The sequence below is a fragment of the Dermacentor variabilis genome, chromosome 2 (assembly GCF_050947875.1).
Source record: "Dermacentor variabilis isolate Ectoservices chromosome 2, ASM5094787v1, whole genome shotgun sequence".
NCBI classification, from domain to species: Eukaryota; Metazoa; Arthropoda; class Arachnida; order Ixodida; family Ixodidae; genus Dermacentor; species Dermacentor variabilis.
The window spans coordinates 145957307-145981757 of NC_134569.1; the positions used below are offsets into that span (position 1 = coordinate 145957307).

A 24451-nucleotide genomic window follows, 5' to 3' on the forward strand; every position below is an offset into this window, starting at 1 on the left:
TGATGAGAGACGTCTACGAAAAGCATTACAGAGTCAAAGGCGTTCGCACAAGTCAAACGTTCTCAGAAAGCACACGAGGGACTTTAGTGCCTTCTGAGCCGATGAGCGGTAAGGACGGTGTTCTAATATTGTCTATTCCCTCAGCAGACAGTCATCTAGTTTCCTGAATGCTTTGGTCATAGATTGTCTTTGTGCTTCAAACTGAGGACTGTGGCACAATAGGTGGTTAATACTCTTCTCGCAGCCGCAGATGTCACATGCAGGACTGTCAGCGATTCCGATGAGTGCTGAATAAGCTTTCGCGAAGGCAACTCCCTAGGCCACAACCGACACAGAAGAGACGCTTCACGTCGATGCAGCCCGACCAGAGGTCTGAGTTGCAGCGAAGGGTTGAGCCTGAGCAGTTTGGTGCACCTTGTCTGTGTGGTGTTCCACTCAGCTAACGAGAGTGTGCGTGCTAGAACGCAAAGCTGTCTCGCAGCGTCTGCCTTTGAGAGAGGAATGGGGACGTAGCGATCTTCTTGGTTTGTCGTCCGAGCTGCCTTATCTGCGTCATCATTTCCTATCATATGCGGGACTCTTCATCCTGCATGCACTTGGGCGAGACATATGCGATATAGAATATGTTTTGTTCCTCTTTGTTGCTCCATATGTGACTTATTTGTGTTTTATTCGGTCTATTGTGCTGGTCGCTGTCTGCACTATATTGAGTCATTATGTTTCACTCTAGGATGTACCCATTGTACCTCACACCACCCGCTCAACGTCCGCGTTAATCGTACCCGAGTGCACAGGGGCACCTTGTGAAGTAACGCAATGTTTTATTTTCTGTGCGGCAAACCCACTAAGAAGGCATACCTTCTTCAGCCATCTCGTTTTCTACGGGCCACCGCATTGCCACGCTGAGCGGTTCTAAACGCGAAGCGCGTCGCCTGCGGGTTTTGGTAGCGTGGCGTTTCCGAGCCACTTCGGAATCCGGATGTAGCGAAACGCGCCGCCAGCTGCTCAGAGGCCTCCACCCCACGACGAACCTTCGCTGCATCGTGCCACAGCGGTGAGGAAAAAAAAATTGGAGGATGCTTAGGTTTCGCCTTTAAGAGTGGAACGCGACAGCATTCAAATATTCCTGATTATTTATCACGCTTCCCCACAAATGCAGATTATGTAACCGTAATGTTTACCGGGAAACACTGGCGACGAACGCTATGCACGAAGGCGAGCGGGCGAGCTTCGTCCGCGCTGTCGAAACCACCCGAACAATTACTGAACAACGTACCTGAAGACACCGAAATACACAGTCAGTGGTACGATCCCATGGAAGCAATAGCCGAAGCCAAGCGCCACCGACGCAACTATCTCTTCACTACGTCCAATCCCATGGACATTCCTCCCCTTCCCTTCCAGGCTGTTAATCGTCGGCAGCAGGTTCTGCTCTGGCAGGTACAGACTGGCACCCTGCTTACTCCCTTCCTCGTACAACGTTTTCGCAGAAAGGAGGACCCTCGTGGCCTGGAATGTTCGCGTCCGGGTACCTGCAGCCCCTGCAACACCAGGGCGGATCTCGAACAGCTAATATGGGACTGCTCGCTGTATTCTGGCCCCAAGCAAAGGGCCCTTGCTTCGCTCCAACGGAATGGCGACCAACCTCCCTACAGACCTGGGCGCTAGCGAGACACTGCAGTGCTGCGACCGCCAACGAGCTCTGGCGGTCGCTGTACGAATTCCTGGATGATCCTGAGGCTCCAGCCACTGGAACCAGGCTTCTTCATCTCGAGCGTACCAGCGAAAGCATCAGACCCCTTGATGTAGATAATTAAGTCTCCAATTATTTCCCTTACCTCCTCACTCCCGCCACTCCCCAAACCAATTCACCGCAGCCCTTTGAGGGCAAAAATGTGAATAAAGACGTGTAAACAACAACGAGCTTCGTGGTAGAAACGCGGCCTCTTGCGTGGGCCGCGGACGCGCGGAGGCGAGCGCCATGTGGACGGTGTTGTTGCAAGGGACCGAGCGCAGCGCACCACTGTATGAATGGTAGAAATGCTGGAAACAGGGTTTATGTTTGAGTTTCCGCATAAAAGAATAATGTTTTCTGGTATGTTCAAGTTACAATCCGACAGTATCACGTCAGTAGGTGACATTTCTCACTCACTTTAATTTGAGGAATTCAATTAGTTCACTAACGCCTTTGCACCAGGCGGAGGGCCTGGCTTATTGTGGTTCGGAATGATTTTTCGCCAAACGACGTCCGACCCAAGACTCCGACACCAGATTTTTTGTGACATGGAGCCCTTAACGCTGTCGCATTAATAAAAGACTACAAAAGGGCATCTACATTTGACTCAGATGACTGACCGGGTGATGGCGCGTGCCTTGTCAAACAAAGAGCGGCAGCATTGACGCGCGCGGGTGCTGCGTGGCTCAGCGTGCAAGTCGGTCCGTGGCAACGGTTTAAAGAGGCATTCTGATTGTGAGTAATTATGCATTTTATAGCAAAGCATTCATCGCCGTATTACAGGCATTTCGCTGTAGCTTTTAAGCTCCTTTATCTTGTCTCGCTTTGCTTTGGGCTGCTTCGGGAGCCCCAGGCTGTCAGTTCAACAAACTGACGTCGTCACCGTGGGGGACGCGGCAAACTCCTCGAGGAGAATGTGGTGTTCGAGTCGCGTTCCGCATCATCCACTAAAATCGTCCTAGGAATCATCTCATCTGTAAGAATTCGCTGCTCTTTAGAACCGGCAAGTCACCTGCTCTCTTCCGATACAGTTATTTTCATCCAGCACCCCCTTGGCTAAAAAGTACTGCCATATCAAGTTTCGAAGTGGTGACGACCTCGTTAGCCCTAACCTACCAACACTGCGTTCCGGCATAGCTGACGAAACACCGACGTCAGGTGCCACTTCCACTTAAACCTTTATCGAGCCAGGTGACCCTGAAGGAGAATGGACAATTCCCGGAAAAGCCCGAAAGTCTGAACTTGCTGCCTGCCCAAGCTTTGACCTCTCTGCGGTCGGTGACCACCTGCCAGCGTTACCTTCCGCTGGCCTAGCAGAGCTGTTCGACATTATCCCGGCTTTCATACGAGCGGCAAAGCTACCGGCGCGTACTTGTGCCGACGTTTCAGTCCACCTACGTAATCGCAACCGCCTCACCCTTCTCAACACCTACCACATCGAACTCGCCAGCGACCTTTTCAGCGTTGAGAGTGTCACGATAACTGGCCGCACATATGCCGTTGCTCCATACCTCGCCGCTCCCATTAACTCGTGCCCCGGGATTATCCACGAGTTGCCCCTGACGCCACCCCGAAGAACTTCTGCGTGGTTTAGGCTATTATCAAGCCAATATCCTACTGGCCCGCCGCATGGGAAACCCGAACTCCACCTTGATCACTTTCGCGGGCATGCACGTTCTGTATTCCGTGCACTACCGTCGACTCGAATTCCGCTGCCGTCCCCATAAGCCTCGGGCCCATCATTGCACCATTTGCCTCAAATATGGACCATCGCACACGTGCCTGCTCCGGAAACCAGCGTCTGTGCTCCACCTTCTCCACACCCATCACGAAGCCTCATAAACCACATTCCTGCGCACAACGGTGTCTTCATTGTCAAGGCCACCACAATCCCTTTGCAGAAAAGTGTCCCGTTCGGAAGCAATGGAGTGAAGCCTGCGCCAACGCGGCCAAGAAGCAGCGCCTCCAACACAAAGAGCAATGGAAGAGTTTGGACACGTCATAATCCCCTAGCTAAACCTTCCAGTTCTTCATCTACATCCAAGACGCTCGCCTCGTCACACCTACTGCCGGCACATGCCCACAGGGCAGGCACGCATCTGACCCAGGTGTCAGTAACCCGTGTGATTCAACTTGCACCTGCTGTACAGCCGAAGCCTGCGGCATGCGAAAAGCCAGCTTCAGCCAAACAAGATTTGACCTTCCAGAAACCTGTTCAACAGTTAAGGTCTCCGGCGACTCCCACACCCGCACCCACGGCCTTCTACTCTCCCCACCGTGTTGGGCAGCAGGAGCTGGGGCTGACAGCGCTTTTTTCCATGTAGCTGCACTCACATGCCTCATTGAGATGGAACAAGCACGTATCGAGGCACAAGACCAACGTACTTCCAACCTCGAGATACTCATTTCAAACCTCACACAGTCGCTTAACGCTTAACACTCTGAACTCCACCATAAACAAAACATTTAATGACGCTTCCAGGCCCTATGAAAGACAAAAAACTACCCCTTAAGCTCACCCACCCGGTACCCGTTATGTCAGTAGGGCTGGCCTCCAAAATTAAGCCCGCCAATCTTCTCGCTTCAACTAACGCTTCTAATAACCAGCATCATAGTGGTCACATTAATTCAGTGGAACTTCCGTAGCCTCTCGACAAACCGCATCCCCTTGCATCAATGGCTCCTTAAGCAAACCACACTACCTCATTTTATCCTACTACAAGAGACAAGGCAAACCAATAACATCCCAGGCTATCGAGCTCTGCACGCCAACCTCGCCGCGCTACTGCTTTCCACGTATGTTCGCTGTGACATCGCTTATGAACAGGAAGACGTTCCATCCACGTTACTTCCATATGTAACAGCCCTTTCTTATTAGCACCATCCTCTCATACTTCTGAATGTCTACAATCCCCCAAATTCTGCCACCATACTGAAATGCAGCGCAACGAGACGACACAACAGAAAGGAAGACGAACACAGGCGCAATACCAATGTTGTGCATCCCGTTGCGCTGTATTTCAATATGGTTCTCGTGCCAAGATACCAACTAGCCCAGCATTCAACTCTTTTAACCTCTACCACAATTCTCGCTGCTTTCTTTCATTTCATTCGATTCTTTCCAAAACAACGTGACCTTATTCTTGGTGGAGACTTCATTGCCCGAAATACCATCTGGGGATACCCAGGTGGTATTTCGGGCACTGCGCCCCTCTGCGATCTTCACGCACACACTATGCAGCACTCATATACACTCACCAATATACCAGACACACCCACACGGGATGGACACGCGACGCGACGTCAAACAACGCCTGACCTCACCTTTCACCATGGGCACGATTCTCCACAGACTTGGCAAGTCCTTCCGGACACACTCCTATCCGACCATTACATAATTTAAATTAAGTTTACCCTCACTCACAAACCCAAAAAACATGTCACCCAGAGTAACTGGGACCCCTATCACCGCCTGCGAGTCTGGAAGTCAACTCCAAATTATAATGTGTGGGTGGGCTCGCTGCTGTGAACGCGATCCCAGGCCACCAACACTGCAGAAGCTAACCCTCCGTCGGGCCGCCCCGACCAACATCTCATGCGTCTCTGGAGACGTCGTAAACATCTTAGCCACATCCGCACCCAACCTAACGAAACTGAGCTTAGACACGTTAGACGCACTCAACACGACATACTATTTCATTGATCCACCTATGACACAAAAAATTTGGATCACATATGCGAGTCTATCAACTCTTCCCCCCCCCCACCCCAATAATTCAGCCTGTGTGTTCTTCCGGTCCCTCTTTGGGGTCAATCTGATCCTCTCTCCGCAGTCCAAAAGTACCTCTCCGATCATGGTGCTACTTCCCGCCTTCAACAGGTCAAGGATATGTACATCCCTCCCCAACTCCCTTCCCTGTACCCTAAATACACAGGGCCTCCCAATAGCGGTTTCGACAACCCATCCACTCTACTCGAGATGGAACGAGCCTTGGCTCCAAATGAGGCTGGTACAACTCCGAGCCCGGACCACATCACCTACTCCCTGTTCAAGAATCTGCCTGATTCGGCTAAAGAATTTATTTTACAGAAGATATATGAGCACTGGACCACCAGCACTCTCCCCGATGAATGTACCTCTTTTACCATAACTCTCATATCAAGGCCTGAAAAGCCCACCGCCTTCTCCAACCTGCAACCCATTTCACTCACTTTTCCTGTGCCTGGAAACGATGGAACGCATGGTGATCGCACGTCTTACGAACCTTCTCGACGATACCCACTTCTTTCCACACAATCGGATTGGTTTCCCTCCCCACATGTCTACTCAAGACCTCTTTCTTCTTCTCTAGGAAGCTTTATTCTTTCAACAAGCGAGGCATCAAGTTCACGTATTTGTCACTGTGGACGTGCGCAAGGCTTTCGATACCCTACTCACGACGCTATCCTCTTCTTCTCCAAGACACCGGCTGTGGATGTTGACTCTAGTCTCACGTTTCTTCTTTAATCCCCTCCCGACGAGCTCAATTCCGACTCTGGCACGCGTTATCCCCGCCCATCTCACTCACTCGCGGAACACCTCAAGGGGCCGCGCTCTCTCCAACCCTTCTTAGTCCTGGGCTTGCCCCTCTCGCAAAGGCCTTGTCTGGGATTCCCGACCAACACTCCATTCTCTATGCTGATGATATAACCGTTCGTTGTACTCACGGGTCACCGGGAGAGATGCGATTCACAGCCCGCTGAGGTCTCAACCTCATTTCCAAAAAAACTTTCCCGCCCGCGGACGAGACACACCTGTATAAGAAAACTCTGAAGCAGCGCTATAAACACCTCCGGCATTCATTGCAGACTCTTCCGCCACCACACGCTTTCCTCTCCACTGCCCGAGTACACACCCTCAGAGCCATGCAGCTGAACACTTAATTTGGTCACTCCGGTACGCCTATATCTTTCTCGTTAGCGCTCCGACCCCTTATGTCCTAACTGCCCCTCTACATACGCAAATGTAGAGCACATCCTTTTCTCTTGCCCTGCAAACCTACAATCACCTCACTTCCCTAACTCCTAACCTCCACACTGGCGGGTGTGGTTCTGGTATAAAGCTTTGTGCTTTATATATATATATATATATATATATATATATATATATATATATATATATATATATATATATATATATATATATATATATCGTTACCGTCGCCATCGCCTTGATGCTGTCATCGCACGAAAGCTCGCGTCACGTACACAACACAAACGCTTTCCATCCATACACAGGCACATTGGTTCATGTTAACGCCTTTCAGGACCCCAAACGGTGCTGGATACCAAGCTACATGGAAAATGTCTCACATAGCATCTATTCTCAGAGCGCGTGGGATTTGCGTATTATCATTATATTTAAATTATCGTTTCCCTAAAGCTCCGCTTCACGTAGATTCCAGCATGTGTGCTGGATCACTAAAATCCTTTTCACTTCATTTTTGCAAGAGGCTACTGAAAAGAAAGAAGGGACCAGTTGTGGAGCACGCCACGCAATGGGGTAGAAGATAAAGCAGCACCAAAATGGATTCTTGATCCATCGCCTATTCTGGTCACGTGCTATGCTTTGATGGCTGAACAACAACAAAATTATGCAGGTGCCATGTACAGTGGGAATCGAAGTCATGCGAAGCGTTTTGCGGGTAGCTGACTATGGCGTTAACCCTGCGGTAGTTTGCTCCTTAACTACCTCTTTGAACGCCTCGACGAGTTCGAGCAGGCATTCATTGCATGCTGAGCGTAAGAAAGAACGTGGGCTTGCCTAGCTACTCTTTCATTGCGATCACGTTACTCTTCCTTTGCGCCCAGTAGTACCGTAGTTGCGCGCTATCCTCGAGCTGCTCAAGTAAACCCCCCAGGAAAGCAAAGACTGATTTGACGCACTTTTTGACGAAGCTGCGCCCTCCAAGAGATTCTTTGGTAGCCTCAAAAGCCGATGCCGTCGATCCCAGTCGCTGTAATGACGTTGCCGTGCTGGAATTCGGCGCTGCGCCCTATCGTGCTCAAACTTCATGCACTAGAACAGGCTTCGACGCTTGACTAAACTGCCTGGTATATATGAGAAGTGCTGTGAAAGTATGGTGCGATCGTGGGGAAGAACGGGAAGGCGGCGTGTTGCTGTTCTGCGTTCGAATAACAATGCTCGTGGGAAACTTGCTTTTGAATCATTGTTCGCACGGAGGCGGCCACCAACCAGAGTTCCGCAGCCGAGATGCCCGAATCTTCTTACGCGGCCTACTTGGCTCGAGCGGAGCTAATAGGCGAGAATCAGAGGCGAGAGTCGGATGCCGAAGCTCGAATGGCGACTATCCAGCGACCACAACGGCATCACGAACACGCGCCTACACTCAGCGGCTCAAGTTTGTAGGCACCTCCAGCAGCGCGGCGGCCTTAGAAGGCTAGATAGACAAGCTCGAAACTCTTGAAGTTCACACAGAATGCTACGGGATTACGCAGTCATAAAACAAATAACACCTACATATTCTCGCTACAACAAACGCTAGGAATTAAGAGCAGAATTTCTTTATTAAAGCAAACCTTTCTATGGCTTATTTTCCCAGGATTTGGCGCACTTGTGTGGTCGGCCTCTGCCGAGAAAATATTAATTATTGCGCTGTGTCCAGGCTTGGTCCATTCTAGTCGGTGCGCTACCCCGGCGAACAGTCATAGCAAAATGGGCAGATACCGGATACATATGCGTGGTCACGTGGGCCACGTGGAACGCGTGGTAGGGGTATCCCCGTCGTATACCGAATTGATCGACTGGCAGGCACGATATCGTTGTGACGCACGCAAAACGCTGCGCAGAACACGATCCCTTTTACAGCATTTAATTACCCGCGCGCGACTTTTGGGGCCGCAGAGAAAGATACCCCGAGAATTTTTTATCATAGTTGTGTCGGAAGATTTTATATGACTGAACAGGCAAATACAGTAGCGAACGAGGACGACTTTGTGGACATCGTAAAGAAGTCAGTTTTTGCAATGGGGTTCTCGCAAAGAAGTTCATCTTGAAGCACACGTGAGTCGCACTAAACCAGTAGAAGGAATCGCTAAAGTCAGCTTATTTCTCTGGTTTCTCCATTGTTACACGTGCTCTCTACTTCATTTTATAACAAACCGCTGAGCTTTGCCACGGCAGCAACGTCACCTTTGAGGCGGCATTATGTTGTCTGCCACGGAAAGCTTTTTTTTTATAACGTCACCTTGAAAAACAAACAAAGCCCTCTGTAAGCGCGGAGCGTTCGCGATTTGTCATGTCGTGTGCGCAACGCATAGTGCCAGCGTGTGTAATGAATAAAGTTCTCGTCGTTTAATGCAATGGTGACGGCATAGTGTGTCGGCATGACGTGAACCGGCAGATCTACGCAACGCTGTTCAGTGCCTCTCTTCGGCTTGAAAAGCGCAGACAGATTCACTGCGGCAGTCGACGTCGGCGGTAGGCTCGTTGACGTAATGGGTGCTTTCGTCGTATTCTGCAGCGGTTTTGTCCGCCTTGGTGATTGTAGTTGGAGCAGTCGCGCCGGCTATTTTCGCCAATTCCGTGTCCTTTGGGACGACCCGTGGACCCCGAGTCTGACCCCGTTATTCGAGCGCGCGAAGGCGCAGCTAAGCGTCCAAAACGAGCCCAAAAAGCCCAACTGCGAATGAGGCAAAGCGGCGATGCGAAACGGCAACGTAGAGAGGAAGCCGAAGCTCGCAGACAGCGGCTTGCCACAAGTTTACTTAGCACTGCGGCTCGTTTTTCCTTGCAAGAAATTCGACTCCTCCGAGCGTATAACATAGTGCATCACCAAGTGTGCAGCGGGCTTTCGCCTTCAAGTGTTCCAAGAGCGTAACATGCTGCCGAACTTTTTTAAATCTCCGGTTGATTAAAAAAAGGGCAGAGGAGAGACTACGCCTAACCCCAGGTCCAAATAAACATACCTGCGGAATACGGTAACGCAACCTTGTTAATGTGACTTCATGTCGCCATGGTGACACTACCGAGAATTCAAGGGAAGTGCAGATGCTGGATGTCTTAACTCAACAATATTGTTGGTTTTGTAGAACATTGTTCAAAACATTAGTTTTCACACCGTGACGAAGAGAATTACGCCGTAGCCGGCAATACGGAAACTATTATGCAATCGAAGGAAGCTTTGCTATAAGCGAGTCCATTTTGTTTAATTGTTATTCGGTCGATGACGTTCCACATTCATGGCACGCACCCACCAAGGGGGGCAGGTCAAAAATCTCGGGAAATCTTTATTCCGAAAGGAGACACGTTATGGATCTACGATCGCGGCTGCCGTCGAGCAACCCCAGTTTATGCTGCGTGAGTTACACGACGTTCGTCGGGCAAGTTCCGCGGCGAAATAAAAGCAAACAGAAGCAGATTACACTACACCTAAAAAGTTTCACAGAATCAGACAGCGCCGTCCGAAACCAGCGAAGCACCGCAAACGAAACGCCCCTCTGATCACAGGCTGGGGCAGTAGCTGGTCTCGTTGATGTGGGTGCAGTTGTAAGCCGCGTGGAACTCGCGCATGTTGGCCAGGGGCAGCATGCAGCGCAGCCGCGGAGAGAGCACGCCTCGTTTGCCCCCGTTTCCGTCGAAGGCCGCTGAGCACGCGAGCAGGCAGAAGCGGGCGAAGAAGACGCGCTGCTGCGTCTGCCACTGCTCCTGGGCCGCGCTAACGCTGCGCGCCCAGTGCAGGGCTCGACGCTGCACCACCCTGCGCATCGCGTCGAAGGCGAGGCGCGCACCGCGGCTCCACGCGAACAGGGAACGCTCGAGGAGGCCCAGCTCCGACGTTGCGCTGCTGCTGTTGCCGCCCCCGCTGCCGTTTGGTTCCGTCCTGTTGGCCAAACGCTGCCAGCACTGCATTGTCCTGTAATGGCAGAAGCGAGTTAGCACAAATTTCGGCAGCACTTGCGCCAGGAGGGAACATAACGGATCGCCCCCTTCTAGGGAGGGAGACCTCGTTGGGGGTTCACTTCTACGTTATGCGGAAAATGTCTCGACTGCTACTTCCGATATCTAACAAACCATTATTGTGCTGGATTTCACGGCAAATTTATGCTGCTATGTTCGCTTGAGTAACAGCTAATTGTTTCCTGTAAGAATGTACGGCACTTCACTCCACAGGCTTGTAATGACTCTAGGACAAGGTGATATGATACTACCACGCAACACAACTTATCGCGAGCAAGAAGCAGTTGCAGTTGTTACTGATTGGCCTCTGGCGCACGCTTTATAACGTGACCTCCAACACTAGGCGCACATACAGCCATTATTCTTTTCGGCTAAACTTCGCAGGCTTTTTTTTTTAGCAAACACAGCCCACGGAACGCGGAGCACCATAATATATATTGCTCTTGGACGATATAGGAACATCACAGCCACGACGACAGCCAAAATTTGCCCTGGAGTGTCCATATAATAAAGTTCGGGAACCACGTCCTGGCACGGCTGCGTAGATTAGAAGGCGGACATGCGTCGCATTGGTCGAAAAAGTGCGCGTGCGTGCACCATTTGAGTCTCTGTTTATGGGCAGAGGTTTTAAACGCACCCGGAGAGCACTCCTTTCATTGCGATTAAATACGTGCATTGTATTGTAGAAGCAGAGAATGGGATCTTTGAGCAAAAGGCGCCAGTACTCGTCTTTTGTCGACGTGACAGAGCCTGTCCTTCAAGTACACACCCAAGCATCATTACTTGCATCTTTTACCTTTCTTGTAGAGCCATAGGGAGAGGGAGGGGGTTACATTTATGAGCCTTGAAATGTCAAAGATGTTACTGCTGGACTGGCGATTGCACAGCGCTTCAAGGCTGCTGACAGAGTGACTAACCATTTTCCCGCTAATATTTCACAACAGCTTCATTGCATATAGTTAATATAACCAACTCTAGAAGAAAGCTGCTCATAGCGTCCACGCATCGAAATTGGGAAACACAAGGGCGCCGCCATGTTGCTACTCGGGGCAGGCGCGCTGACGCAGACGACGAGATGACATTCAGAAGAGATGCGCAATCAACGCTATCCTGAGCCTTCCTCAGTACGGTAACGCCATCTAGTGAAGCACCAGCAAATATACCCTTTCATGCACTGTAACTTTTTCGTCAAAATTTTATAAAGAGTCATGGTACCTTGGGATAAATATACGGAATGAGCTTTACACATTGTCCATACGTACGCGCTACGTGTAAATTCTTGTTCATGCACCGTATTTTCTATATCTTTAGCGTTACCAAAATGAAAAGTAGCAACATGTCAGCGCCTTTGCGGTTGCCACTTTTCTCGCGCTGCTTTTCCCCTAGGGTTAATTTACTAACTGTACGAGTCAATCAACGTGATCCGGAGCTCGGATGGACGGATGGATGGATGCTGTGAGCATCCCCGTTGGAACGGGCGGTGCGCTGTTCCACCAAGCTCTTGTGATTATATTGCTCAAAATCTTACCCATCTTAAAAAAAGGGAAAAAAACAACGAATAATTTCCGGCACCAAACTTTCTGAACCCCTCCTGTTAACTTTGTTTTTGTACTCCTCCGTTGTTTGTCGTTTCCCTACTTTTCTTCCACCAATCTTCCATTCACCTCTTACTAATCTCTATTACGGACATGTTTACTTTCCCCTTGCTATCGCTGAATCCAAGGGCTTCAAGGAGGCCAGAGGTGCCTACATTAACCGCTGGGCAGATACCTTCATGTTCTAATAAAACATGCTTCCTTGCTTTACCGCAGCAAGCACATGTTTCTTCCTTTTGTGTCTCACTTTATAAGTGGGTGTTCTAAGGCATCCTGATCTAGCTTCCAAAAGTAATAAGCTTTCCCTTGAGTTATCATAAAATGTTTCTTCCCTGATTTCGTTTTTTCTTCTTAAGTATTGACTCATAGCAGGTTTCTTTCCATTGCCGCCACCCATGAGATTATCTCAGCCTCTCTGATTTTCCGCTTGACATTGTTTGTGGCCATGTTGCTTACCATACAGGTCGTATGCCTGCTGGTAAGCTTCCTAGTTATTTTGCTCCCCTGTGAATCAATGCTCTTTCTGTAGAAATATCTCAACACTCTCCCAGCCCATTTACTTTCTTCCATATTCCTCATTCTTTCTTCACAATCAATTTTACCCTGAGCTTCCCTCACTTCGATATTTGTCAAGCCGGCATAACCCTGCACAGCTTCATTTGTATTCTTGCCGTGAGCGCTCAATGCGAGGCGTCCTACTAACCTCTGGTTGCTATGGAGTCCTGACTGTACCCCTGGCTTCAAGCAAACAACCGCATTTCCAAATGCAAGTCCTGGATCCATTACACCTTTCCACATACCCCGGAGCACTTCGTACCTATTGTATCTCCATAGCGCTCTGTGTTTCAATATGGCTGCATTTCTTTTCCCCTTTGCTGTTATTTTTACTTTGTTTCCATATATCTGTTGCCTTCGTTTATTCATACATCAAGGTATTTATGTTATTTTGTCAGAGTTCCTTGCCTTGCATTGACACTGTCTATTCACTGATTTCATTGAATACCATACCATCTGATTTTTAACGCTAAATTTCAGACCTAAATTCCCGCCTTCCTGTACACAGATGTTAGCTTCTATCAGTATGGCAGTATGGTCGCGCCATCTAGTTAAGTGCCTACAAATGCATCCTTTGACACAACTGTTACATTGATATTTTGTAACATGCTATTGGATGTTTGTGAAAAGCATACAGATTGAACTTTACTCGTTGCCCATAGGGGCATGCTATTTGGATCGGACTGCTGGTACGATCTGTTGGGAACTCGGCGCTGACGCCCGTGGTTGTACCTGGGTCGCAAGCCCCAAGGGTAGCGTTGGCCTGGCGGCCTGGGGTACAACTGCAAGCATCCGAAGGTCCCGGCAAAGCATGAGTCGACAGGTAACAACGAAACAACTTGTTTATTTTAACATCGCAAAGAGTTGGCGGTCAGGTTTGACCGAAGTAGAGAGACGGGAGAGCACTTCACTCAACGGAAGAAATCGGAGCCCTCCTCTGGCGTCCGGGGGCAGCTGTTTTTATACTCTCGCAGTTGAGGGCAAGAAGGAACCCCTCAAAAGACGAGCACGTGAATGTACAATGGGCTAATGGTGACGCACACTGTCGTAGCGATGCCGTAGCACCATGTCGTGGCGCTGCGCACGATCTCGTAGCACCTGGTCGTGGCGCTGCGCAGCACACTGTCGTGGCGCTGCCGGTCGGACACAATGACTGTAACGAGAAGATGGTCCCTGCTTTGGCATCGCCTGTTTCGGGCACAATGACTGGAACGAGATCCCTGCTTTGGCATCGCCTGTTTCGGGCCCAATAACTGGAAGGAGATCCCTGCTTTGGCCTCGCCTGTTTCGGGCACAATGACTGGAACGAAATCCCTAGGCGGTCGCATCGCCGCAGACGCGCCTGGAAACACCTGGCGATGAGTGTTGCGGTGACGACGATCGGGCCAAAATGTCCGCCGCCCCGCCGCCGTCGCGCCGGCAAAACCACGTGTCGCAGGCGAAACGCAACAGACCGCCCCGCCGGGGAAAGGAGATCCCGATGGACAGGGGACTGCATCCGCTGTCCGGAGGGATGTCGCTCGATGATGCTCATAACCGAAGTCGGGCGTCCCTTGACGTTTCTTGAGCGCAGCGCACAGAGAAGGCCTCGTTCTCTCGTTCAGGTTCGCACGGGACACTGCAAAGTGACTTCGGGAGAGTTCACATTTTTGTTCTCGTTCCCGGCAAGCGTTAGAACTACGCTGAAAACTCAACCGCTCAGTCAGCAAGCACGGCACAACCCTCACTAAGCCCTGCCAGGCTCTTTCCCCTTTTTATACCACTGCCTAGTTCCTTACAGTAGTCTAGCATCACTCAGAACGCGTCCACAAATTGAAAAATTGCACTAGAAAGCATATCATCACTTTGAAACACTAAACAAAAGCAATATGTTAAAAAAAATCCTGCCTCAGGAAGAAAAACATCAGTAACAAACAATTTTGAGGCTGATTCCTACGTTAGGGGCTTCGACTTAAGCCATCGGCGTTACCGTTGAGACTCCCCTTTTTGTAACGCACCTCAAAGGAATATTGTTGTAAAGCGAGGCTCCAGCGCAGGAGGCGGCCATTTTTGGGAGAGATGGTCTGCAGCCATTGGAGAGGGCAGTGATCTGTCTCAATGATAAACCTCGAGCCGGCTAGATAGCATGACAATTTCTGAACGGCCCACACGAGACATGCACACTCTTTCTCGGTGGCGCTATACGCCTGCTCACGATTGGTCAGCTTACGACTAGCATACAGAACGGGGTGTTCTACTTCTCCATTTTCCCGTTGGCACAGTACAACGCCCATGCCTCGCTCACTAGCATCGCACTGAACAATGAAACCTTTTGTATAGTCTGGCGATCGTAGCACAGGCTGGCTTGTTAGGGCACTCTTTAGGGCGCTAAAAGCTCTTTCCTTTGTCTCGTCCCAGACGACTGTTTGAGGCTCTGTCTTTCTTAGAGCATCCGTCAGGGGAGCCGCGATATCAGAGTACCTAGGGATGTACCTCTGATAGTAGCCGGCGACACCTAAGAACGACCGAATATCGGTCTTTGTGCGCGGTTGCGGAAAGTCTCGCACAGCGGCCACTTTTATTTCAGAGGGGCGGCGACGACCCTGACCAATCACGTGACCGAGGTAGACAACCTCGGCCTGTGCTAACTGGCACTTAGGAGCCTTTACTGTCAAGCCTGCTTCGCGCAGGCGGGTTAGCACTGCCCGCAAGTGTGTCATATGCTCAGACCAGGATGCGGAGAATATCGCTACGTCGTCTAGATACGGTAAAGCGAATTCTTGCTGTCCCCGCAACACTTTATCCATGAGACTTGAAAAACAGTATGGCGCGTTCTTCAAACCAAAACTCAACACTTTAGGACGGAATGTTCCCATTGGTGAAATGAACGCCGCATACCTACTAGCCTCTTCTGTAAGTGGAACCTGCCAATAACCCCTGACAAGATCTAGGGTGGAAATAAACTGAGCGCTACTAACTTTCTCAAGGCGCTCCTCGATGTTAGGGATCGGATAAATTTGATCCTTAGTGATGGAATTAAGCCTGCGGTAGTCGACGCAAGGACGAGGTTCCTTGCCCGGTACCTCAACTAAAATCAAAGGGGAGGTATAATCACTCTCACCTGCCTCAATAACACCGAGCTGTAGCATTTTCTTTACCTCAGCCTCCATAATATCGCTCTGGCGGGGTGACACCCGATACGCCTTGGATCGTACTGGCTCTGTGGAGGTAAGTTCTATATCATGAGTAAGTACAGAAGTCCTACCAGGCCTCTCAGAGAACAGACCTTGAAACTCTTGTAATAGCTGGTGTAGTTCGGTTTTCTGCTCAGGCGACAGCGGTGCTTTACTGATAAGGTCACTAATGACTTGACCGGTGTCTTCCCTGTTCGTCACTGAGCCTAGTCCCGGAAGCTCGACCGGAAGCTCTTCAGGAACGTTTACCATCATGCACACCACTGCTTCCCTTTGTCTATAAGGTTTGAGCAGATTACAGTGGTAAACTTGCTGTGCTTTCCGCTTTCCTGGCAGACTTACCACGTAGTTAACGTCCGACAGTTTCTGAACAATTCGCGCTGGGCCCTCCCACTGCACGTCTAGTTTGTTGTTTAGCGATGTGCGCAATATCATGACCTCATCGCCAACCTCAAAACGACGGGCCCTGGCTGTCCGATCATAATAAACCTTGGCCCTCTGCTGGGCCTTTGTCATTGCTTCACCTGACAACTCCTGTGCCCTTCTTAAGCGTTCGAGGAGCTTAAGCACGTACTCCACCACGACTGGGTCGTCGCCCCTACCTTCCCATGATTCTCGAAGCATGCGAAGCGGAGATCGAAGCGAGCGACCGTACACCAGTTCAGCTGGCGAAAACCCCGTAGCCGCATGCGGCGCGGTCCTTAAAGCAAACATCACCCCAGGCAGACACAGCTCCCAGTCAGTTTGATGTTCAAAACACAAGGCTCTCAACACGCGCTTCATGACGGAGTGGAGCTTCTCAACGGAATTCGACTGTGGGTGGTACACTGAGCTGTGTAACAGCTTTACCCCACACCTTTCGAGAAAAGTTGTCGTCAAAGCGCTAGTAAACACTGTGCCCTGATCTGATTGGATTTCCGCAGGAAAACCAACTCGCGCAAATATGGACAGTAGTGCATTAACTATCTCAACTGAGCTGAGTTCTTTAAGCGGCACTGCTTCAGGGAACTTTGTCGCTGGGCAGATCACAGTCAAAATGTGTCTGTACCCCGTGGCTGTTACCGGCAGAGGTCCCACTGTATCAATAACGAGCCGTCTAAAAGGCTCCGTAATGATAGGTACCAATTTCAACGGCGCCCTCGATTTGTCCCCTGGTTTGCCCACCCGCTGACAAGTGTCACATGTCCTCACGAAATGGTCTGCGTCCCGAAAACACCCTGGCCAATAGTACTCTTGCAAGAGACGGTCCTTAGTTTTCTTAACTCCTAGGTGTCCGGACCACGAACCCCCATGTGACAAGCGCAACAGATCCTGACGATAGCATTGAGGCACGACCAGCTGATCGAACTCCACTCCTCGGCGGTCTAGATACTTCCGGTACAGGACTCCACCTCTTTCCACAAAACGCGCAGTTTTCCTGGCGATACCTTCTTTGACATTGCAGCGCACGTTTTCCAGGCTGCCATCCTTTTTTTGCTCGGCTATCAAAGCCGTCCGGCTGACTTTTAGCAACCTATCAAGTCCGTCTGACGTAGGCGCGATGAGCAAATCAGTAGATAGCTCTTCTAACTTTCCCGCGTCGGGATTTTCCTCTCCAGTATCTGGCGCCTTCAACGCTACAGACTCAATTCTATTCTGTTCGGGCGTGCTCTGAATATCAGCTTGCTGCGCCTCTGACCCTTTTTCGTTGTTTGATAACGTCGGCCCCGCAACTACCGCCTTTGCAGCGAGCTCCCGAACCTTCGATCTGGTTAAGGCCTGAACACTAGCTTCACCAAACAAAAGCCCCTTCTCGCGCAGGAGGTGATCGGACCTGTTTGAAAATAGGTACGGGTACTGGGGTGGCAGCATAGATGACACTGCCGCCTCCGTCTCAAGCGCTCCGAAAGGTCCTTCAATAAGCACTTTTGCTACCGGCAGACACACGCTATGAGCTTCCACGGCTTGCTTGATCCACGCGCACTCGCCCGTGAACATATGGGGTTCTACGTAAGACGGGTGAACTACATCCATCGTAGCTGCGGAATCTCGAAGCACCCGGCACTCTTTCCCGTTCACGAGGAGGTCTCGCATGTAAGGCTCGAGAAGCTTCATGTTCTCGTCCGTGCTGCCTATTGAAAAAAACACAACTTTTGGTGTTGTTTCCGGACACTGCGCCGAAAAGTGACCCGGCTTCTGGCACGTATAACAAACGCCCGCTCGCCTCATCTCGAACCGCTTTCTGCGTTCGGCTTCGGCTGCCGTCTCTTTACGTTTGGTCGGATTGCTTTCACTCGCATCCTCACTACGCGTGTCCCCCTTAAATCTCATGGGCGTGAACCTTGGCCTCTCAGACTTGGAGCCAAATTCACCCTTTTGACCGTCCTTAGCTCCGCGAGCTCGACGCGTCACAAACTCCTCGGCTAGCTCAGCGGCTCTAGCCACCGTACTCACGTCTGGCCTATCCAAGACCCAGTATCGCACGTTCTCCGGTAACCGACTATAAAACTGTTCTAGCCCGAAACACTGCAGAACTTTATCGTGGTCACCAAACGCTTTCTCTTCTTTGAGCCACTCCTGCATGTTCGACATAAGTCTATACGCAAACTCTGTATATGACTCACTTTTGCCTTTCTCATTTTCCCGAAACTTCCGACGGAACGCTTCCGCAGACAGCCGGTACTTTTTTAGCAGACTCGATTTTACTTTGTCGAAATCCTCTGCCTCCTCTCTATCCAAGCGAGCGACTACGTCGGCCGCCTCGCCGGGTAACAAAGTGAGCAAGCGCTGTGGCCACGTTTCCCGAGAGAACCCCTGCTTCTCGCACGTTCGCTCAAAGTTAACCAGGAACAAACCAATGTCCTCTCCAAGCTTAAACGGCCGCATCAGGTCAGTCATTTTGAACAATACTCGTTCTCCTGCACCGTGTGCCTGACTTCCATTACGAGCGCGTTCCATCTCTACCTCGAGACGCTTCATTTCCAAAGCGTGTTCGCGCTCTTCTTTTTCTTTCTGCTCTTTAAGTTCGCGCTCCTGTCTTTTTGACCTCTCCTCAATAGTCTCAAGGCATTCCGACAGCTCGTCATCCTCAGCCTCTAACTCAAGAATAGCCGTTATCAGTTCCGGTTTTCTTAGTTTGTCTGAGACATCCAGACCCAACTCTCTTGCAAGCTCCAACAATTTCGGTTTGCGCAACGACTTCAAATCCATGGCTGCTCTGAATGCTGCTTTCTCTACTGCTTACTATTGTCTTGCCGCAAACTAACCCGGCAGCAACGACAACCACAATTACCAGCTCTGTTTCTGACACTAACAAAAAGCCTGGCAAAGCTCAGTAGAAGAAAGTCCCGCACTCACCAAACCTCGCAGGCAGGAATTCCGCGCAGTCGTTCCGCTGCAGGCAACCAGTCGTCACACAGGGCTCGTTGCACTGCTCCCGGATCGACGTTGAGCTGCTCAGCATACAGTCAACTGCATCTCTTTGCTGCTGGCCTCCGTTGTCGCGATCTCGCCGCTGGCAGACAGTTGTTTGAAGTCGTAGGCGATCTCACCGCTGGCAACCAGATATTTGGATCGGACTGCTGGTACGATCTGTTGGGAACTCGGCGCTGACGCCCGTGGTTGTACCTGGGTCGCAAGCCCCAAGGGTAGCGTTGGCCTGGCGGCCTGGGGTACAACTGCAAGCATCCGAAGGTCCCGGCAAAGCATGAGTCGACAGGTAACAACGAAACAACTTGTTTATTTTAACATCGCAAAGAGTTGGCGGTCAGGTTTGACCGAAGTAGAGAGACGGGAGAGCACTTCACTCAACGGAAGAAATCGGAGCCCTCCTCTGGCGTCCGGGGGCAGCTGTTTTTATACTCTCGCAGTTGAGGGCAAGAAGGAACCCCTCAAAAGACGAGCACGTGAATGTACAATGGGCTAATGGTGACGCACACTGTCGTAGCGATGCCGTAGCACCATGTCGTGGCGCTGCGCACGATCTCGTAGCACCTGGTCGTGGCGCTGCGCAGCACACTGTCGTGGCGCTGCCGGTCGGACACAATGACTGTAACGAGAAGATGGTCCCTGCTTTGGCATCGCCTGTTTCGGGCACAATGACTGGAACGAGATCCCTGCTTTGGCATCGCCTGTTTCGGGCCCAATAACTGGAAGGAGATCCCTGCTTTGGCCTCGCCTGTTTCGGGCACAATGACTGGAACGAAATCCCTAGGCGGTCGCATCGCCGCAGACGCGCCTGGAAACACCTGGCGATGAGTGTTGCGGTGACGACGATCGGGCCAAAATGTCCGCCGCCCCGCCGCCGTCGCGCCGGCAAAACCACGTGTCGCAGGCGAAACGCAACAATGCTATGCGTAAATGCGTTTTCGCATGATATTTTCGATAAGTATATTGGTTACAAAAAATGAGAGTTAGCAACATGGCAGCGCTTTTGCGGTTACCATTTTTTTTCGTCCAACTTTGTGCCTTCTCAGTTCGCTGAAGGTTTCCTAACCTTTTGCTCCCCCAACACCCTTATGTGTCATATTTCATTCCTGCGGCCTTCCCGCTCTCCCGTTCTTGTCCCCTCGTCTTACAAACCGCGCCTATAAAGACATGAAGCGACAGCGCTCATTTTCTTTTCGGCCTGTTCACAGCCTGCCGCCGCCGACAACCACCGCACGTAACGTCGGCCTACTAAATTGTAACCAAGGCTCGGCAAAGATGCTTTGCAATTGTATCATGATGCGATACAAGATACTCCGGCAACAAGTATTTGAAATACAGATACAATATACTACCGCAATTATTGTTTCCAATGTGATACTTTCTATTTGTATCTTGAGATACTTCGATGCATTCGCAAATTTCTTATTATAGACCTATACAATGTAGCACCAAATGCGCACGCATAAAAATGCTTGCTGGGAAATTTCTTAGCTCTGACCAACCTTGTTTCGGCTGAGGGAAATGTCTATTACTATACGAAACTTTCTCTCTTCCTTGATCAAAGTATAATATTTTAATTCAGAAACAATGTGTCAAACTTGTAGAGTGTTATAACGAAATGTATTTAGTTCTGATTTTAGTTTCTTTCCGCCGCAAAAAGTTCTGTATCGGTGCCATTCCGGAAATAATAAAAAAAGATTAAGCGTAACGGTTCATAACGGTTTTGTTTGCATGCAAAGTATAATTTTTTTTTATGAATAAGTGAATAATGAGTTCTGAGATCACTCGTAGTGCCTTGAGCTAAGGCAGCGGGAAGATCTCAGAAGCAGCACGTGATCGAGTATACTCGCCGAAATGCGATACCGCTGTTCCGATAAAACAAACTTAAACAAACATAAACGAAACGGTAAACTCTGCTGCGCGCAATCCCTGGGTTTTGCTGTGATGCTGATCCGCTAGTGCATCTAGTGACAGTATGGATGGATACTATTAGCGTACCCTTTGGAACGGGGCGGCGGGTTGCGCCACCAATCTCTTGTACCAAACTTGCTGAACCCCTTATTGGGAGCTTTGTTTTTGTGCGCCTCCGTTGTTTGTCGTTTACCTACTACAGGCTTAGATTGGTGGAGCGCTCAACGGGCTATCGTTCGCACTATCCGTGCCCGAGATACGTACCTGACCTCGGTTGTTTCGTATCACCGACTTTCCTCTTGAAGCGACAACCGATAAAGAAATATTTCGGTTTTACTCCGAAACAAAATAATAAATAGCGTTTCGATTACGTTTTCGTTCCGGTCAAATTTTTTTTTCATATTTGTTTTCGTTTCGTTCCGACGCACTGTGTGAAAGTCACAATGCGCAAACCAACCCCATTCTTGCATTCTTCACCCTCGTAACAAAGCACCATTCAAGAGAAACTTTGATAACGGCAGTATAGGGGCATCAGAATTTGCGTGAAAGACGCCGCACGCATTGGCGTACGCAACACAGTACGATGGCTACGACCAAGTGTCATGGCACCGGCGCAACTAAAAAAAAAAAACAATCAAGTAAATAAAAGCTTAGCAGCGCGCAGACGTTCATGCGCTTGTTTTTGTCGAGACGGCGCGAGCGCCACCACGTGACTCTGCTCCACCAATGGGGACGTGCAGACCTCAACCCCTGCCCTCGCTGGAGGGCTCTGGTATAAAGATAAAAGGATGTCCCTGCCTTTAGTTTTATTCAGGTGGCTTAGTATCAGCAGTACCAGCTTGAAAAGCGGCGTTTAGCCAAGGTTTACAGTTTCACGCGGTGGTGTTACGATAGCCACTATCTTGTATCTTAAGATACACGATAGATTCTTTCATCTATCGGAAATATAGATACTGATACACGTCTTGCTAGACGTTATTATGATACAGATACCCAAGAGTATCTGCGATAGTAGCTGAGATACATGTACCTTCGACACTGCCCAGCACTGCTGCTAACTAACCTGCCGAGGATGATAAGGCCGCCTTTGACGAAGATAGGTCCTCCTGTCGAAACGTTGGCAGCCTTTCTGAGGTACCTTATCCCTGCTTGCAACATATATAGTAAACTAACTCTATGGCTCAGTGCCCATCCGAAGCCATTGAGAACGCCCAACCACAGTGAGGTTATACGAGGTAATTGCAGTTTAGCTATATTCGTTCATGCTACATTATGTTATACTTATATTCGAGTTATCTTGATACGAGGAATACATAGACCACGTCGCTTCATATCATACGATAAGATGACATCGATCCAGAGGCAAAGGGGCAAAAAAATCGGTAAATCTAAGGCGTGTTCAGCCACACAGAGCAATGAAAGTGTTGACGTATGCACTATGGAGCAGCGATTGATACTCACTTGTTGAGAGACCTCCTAGAAGCTTCGGTCCACCATTCACCTGACGCTTCCGTCGCGGCGTTTGTAGTGATGGCAGGGCTGCCAGGCGCTACCATCTGCATATCAGGAAAACGTCATGAATACTGCGGATTCAATGTCGGTACAATATAACTGAAGTGCCTTATTATATACGACCTCATACTTTGTCTTTCAACGTCGATTGAGATTTTACTTCTGGGCAGAGATGCGCGCTCCCCTCTTTTAGCTTACAACAAGTTCGGGAATTGCTGTGACGGCATGCGAATTGCGGACGATTAAAACAAATAACCGAAGAGAGTAGCTACTATAGTGTAGAGGTTAGTGAATGAGGGCCACTTAGATTGCTAGGTTCTGAGTAAGGATCAGGTAGCAAAAGTGAGGCGAACCAATGTAGCTACAGGTGGACAAGGCATTTACAATAACAAGGAAAGCTTTTACAAAAACTGGAAGGATGTACTAAGTATTCGTTAACTATAATTTCCATCATGCGATCATCAAATCCGGTTACAATACAGGAAGCAATACATTAAGTGTCGTAGTACGTCGTCATGCGTCACAACAGGAAAACAAGCAAAGCAAGGGCGAATCATGTGATGTCCTAGGTGCTAAACTCAGCCTTTTTGCAACCACAACTCAAGGACATAATAAAAGCGAGCACATGTATGTGTTACGAAAATACAGGCAATTGCGCACTGTATTTCATTGAAACCATTATAACGAACTTTATACACTGTGAAAAAAGAAGGCATGACCATAAACTTAGCACCATTAAAGACGTGATACGTTTTATGACCAAAGGCTTAAGACTGCGTAACGAGGAATCGCAAATCGCAAGTTGAGACGGATAGCCAGGCTCACTAAATTATCATTCATATCTATTATGAGTCTTTCACGTACACAAGTGCTTAATATAGCCGGTAACAGATTAAAGGTTTTAATGCACGAAGTAGTTATGTTTTGCAGATATGTTTCGGAGAGTTTGAATATAAGCAAAAAGAAAAAAAATAGTATTCCGAAGACAGCATGAACAGCAGTTTCATGCTAACGAACTCCAAAGTGCCAGTAAATGCCACATACCTCCATGGCTATGGCTTGCGCTTGTGTAAATAGACAGCCAAAAGCTGCACTAGACACGCGCCCGATACTGTTGTTGCCAGACCGCTTTCGCGAATTCGTCCAAATGCAGCGGTAAGTTACGCAGTACTTGAACGTTTTCGAAATACTGCAAATATTAGGACTGTTGGTTGTCTGGCACGACAAAGCTACTATAAGTGAAAAGAAATGTGCTTCTTATTCACAATTTCAATACGAAAACTCTGTAAAAAAATTTAGATCCCTACGCACGCTTCATCGCTCCTTCTAGCTCACAAGCACTATGCAACATAAGGAGAACGCTGAGCAAGCCTTGCTGGTCTTGATGACATCGCGAGTCGTTATGTGGTCAGGAAACGGATAAATCGCCAGCGACCGCCGCCGTTGCGGAAGCAACAACGGAGTAACGTATGACAGAGGGTGGACGTGCTGTCGCGACTTTGCAAAAGATTTGTTTGGCCTGCTGTTATGCTTTGACTGGCCTGCTGTCATTACTTGTTCGAGTTTGAATTTTTCGAGGTTTTGTAGCGCGCACCGCTAGTTT

The 24451-nt window shown here is 49.5% G+C and overlaps 2 protein-coding genes across 2 annotated transcripts in view; both read right to left on the reverse strand.

Moving 5' to 3' along the window:
- Positions 1-9863: 9863 nt before the first annotated feature.
- Positions 9864-22878, reverse strand: LOC142571018 (uncharacterized). The gene is made up of 2 exons (XM_075679318.1): positions 22798-22878; positions 9864-10650 (listed from the first exon to the last, which is right to left on the reverse strand). Exon 2 carries the CDS (start codon positions 10644-10646, stop codon positions 10239-10241), a length of 408 nt encoding a protein of 135 aa, XP_075535433.1. The 5' UTR covers positions 10647-10650; positions 22798-22878; the 3' UTR covers positions 9864-10238.
- Positions 22794-24451, reverse strand: part of LOC142570482 (uncharacterized) — a 40076-nt gene continuing 38418 nt past the window's right edge. The window contains exon 10 of the mRNA XM_075678865.1: positions 22794-22892. Coding sequence (XP_075534980.1) covers positions 22794-22892 — 99 coding nt within the window. The remainder of the gene's footprint in view (positions 22893-24451) is intronic.

What these genes read in the sequence shown, in the direction of transcription:
- LOC142571018 (XM_075679318.1), bottom strand. Translation starts at nt 10,646, where the DNA reads ATGCAGTGCTGGCAGCGTTTGGCCAACAGGACGGAACCAAACGGCAGC.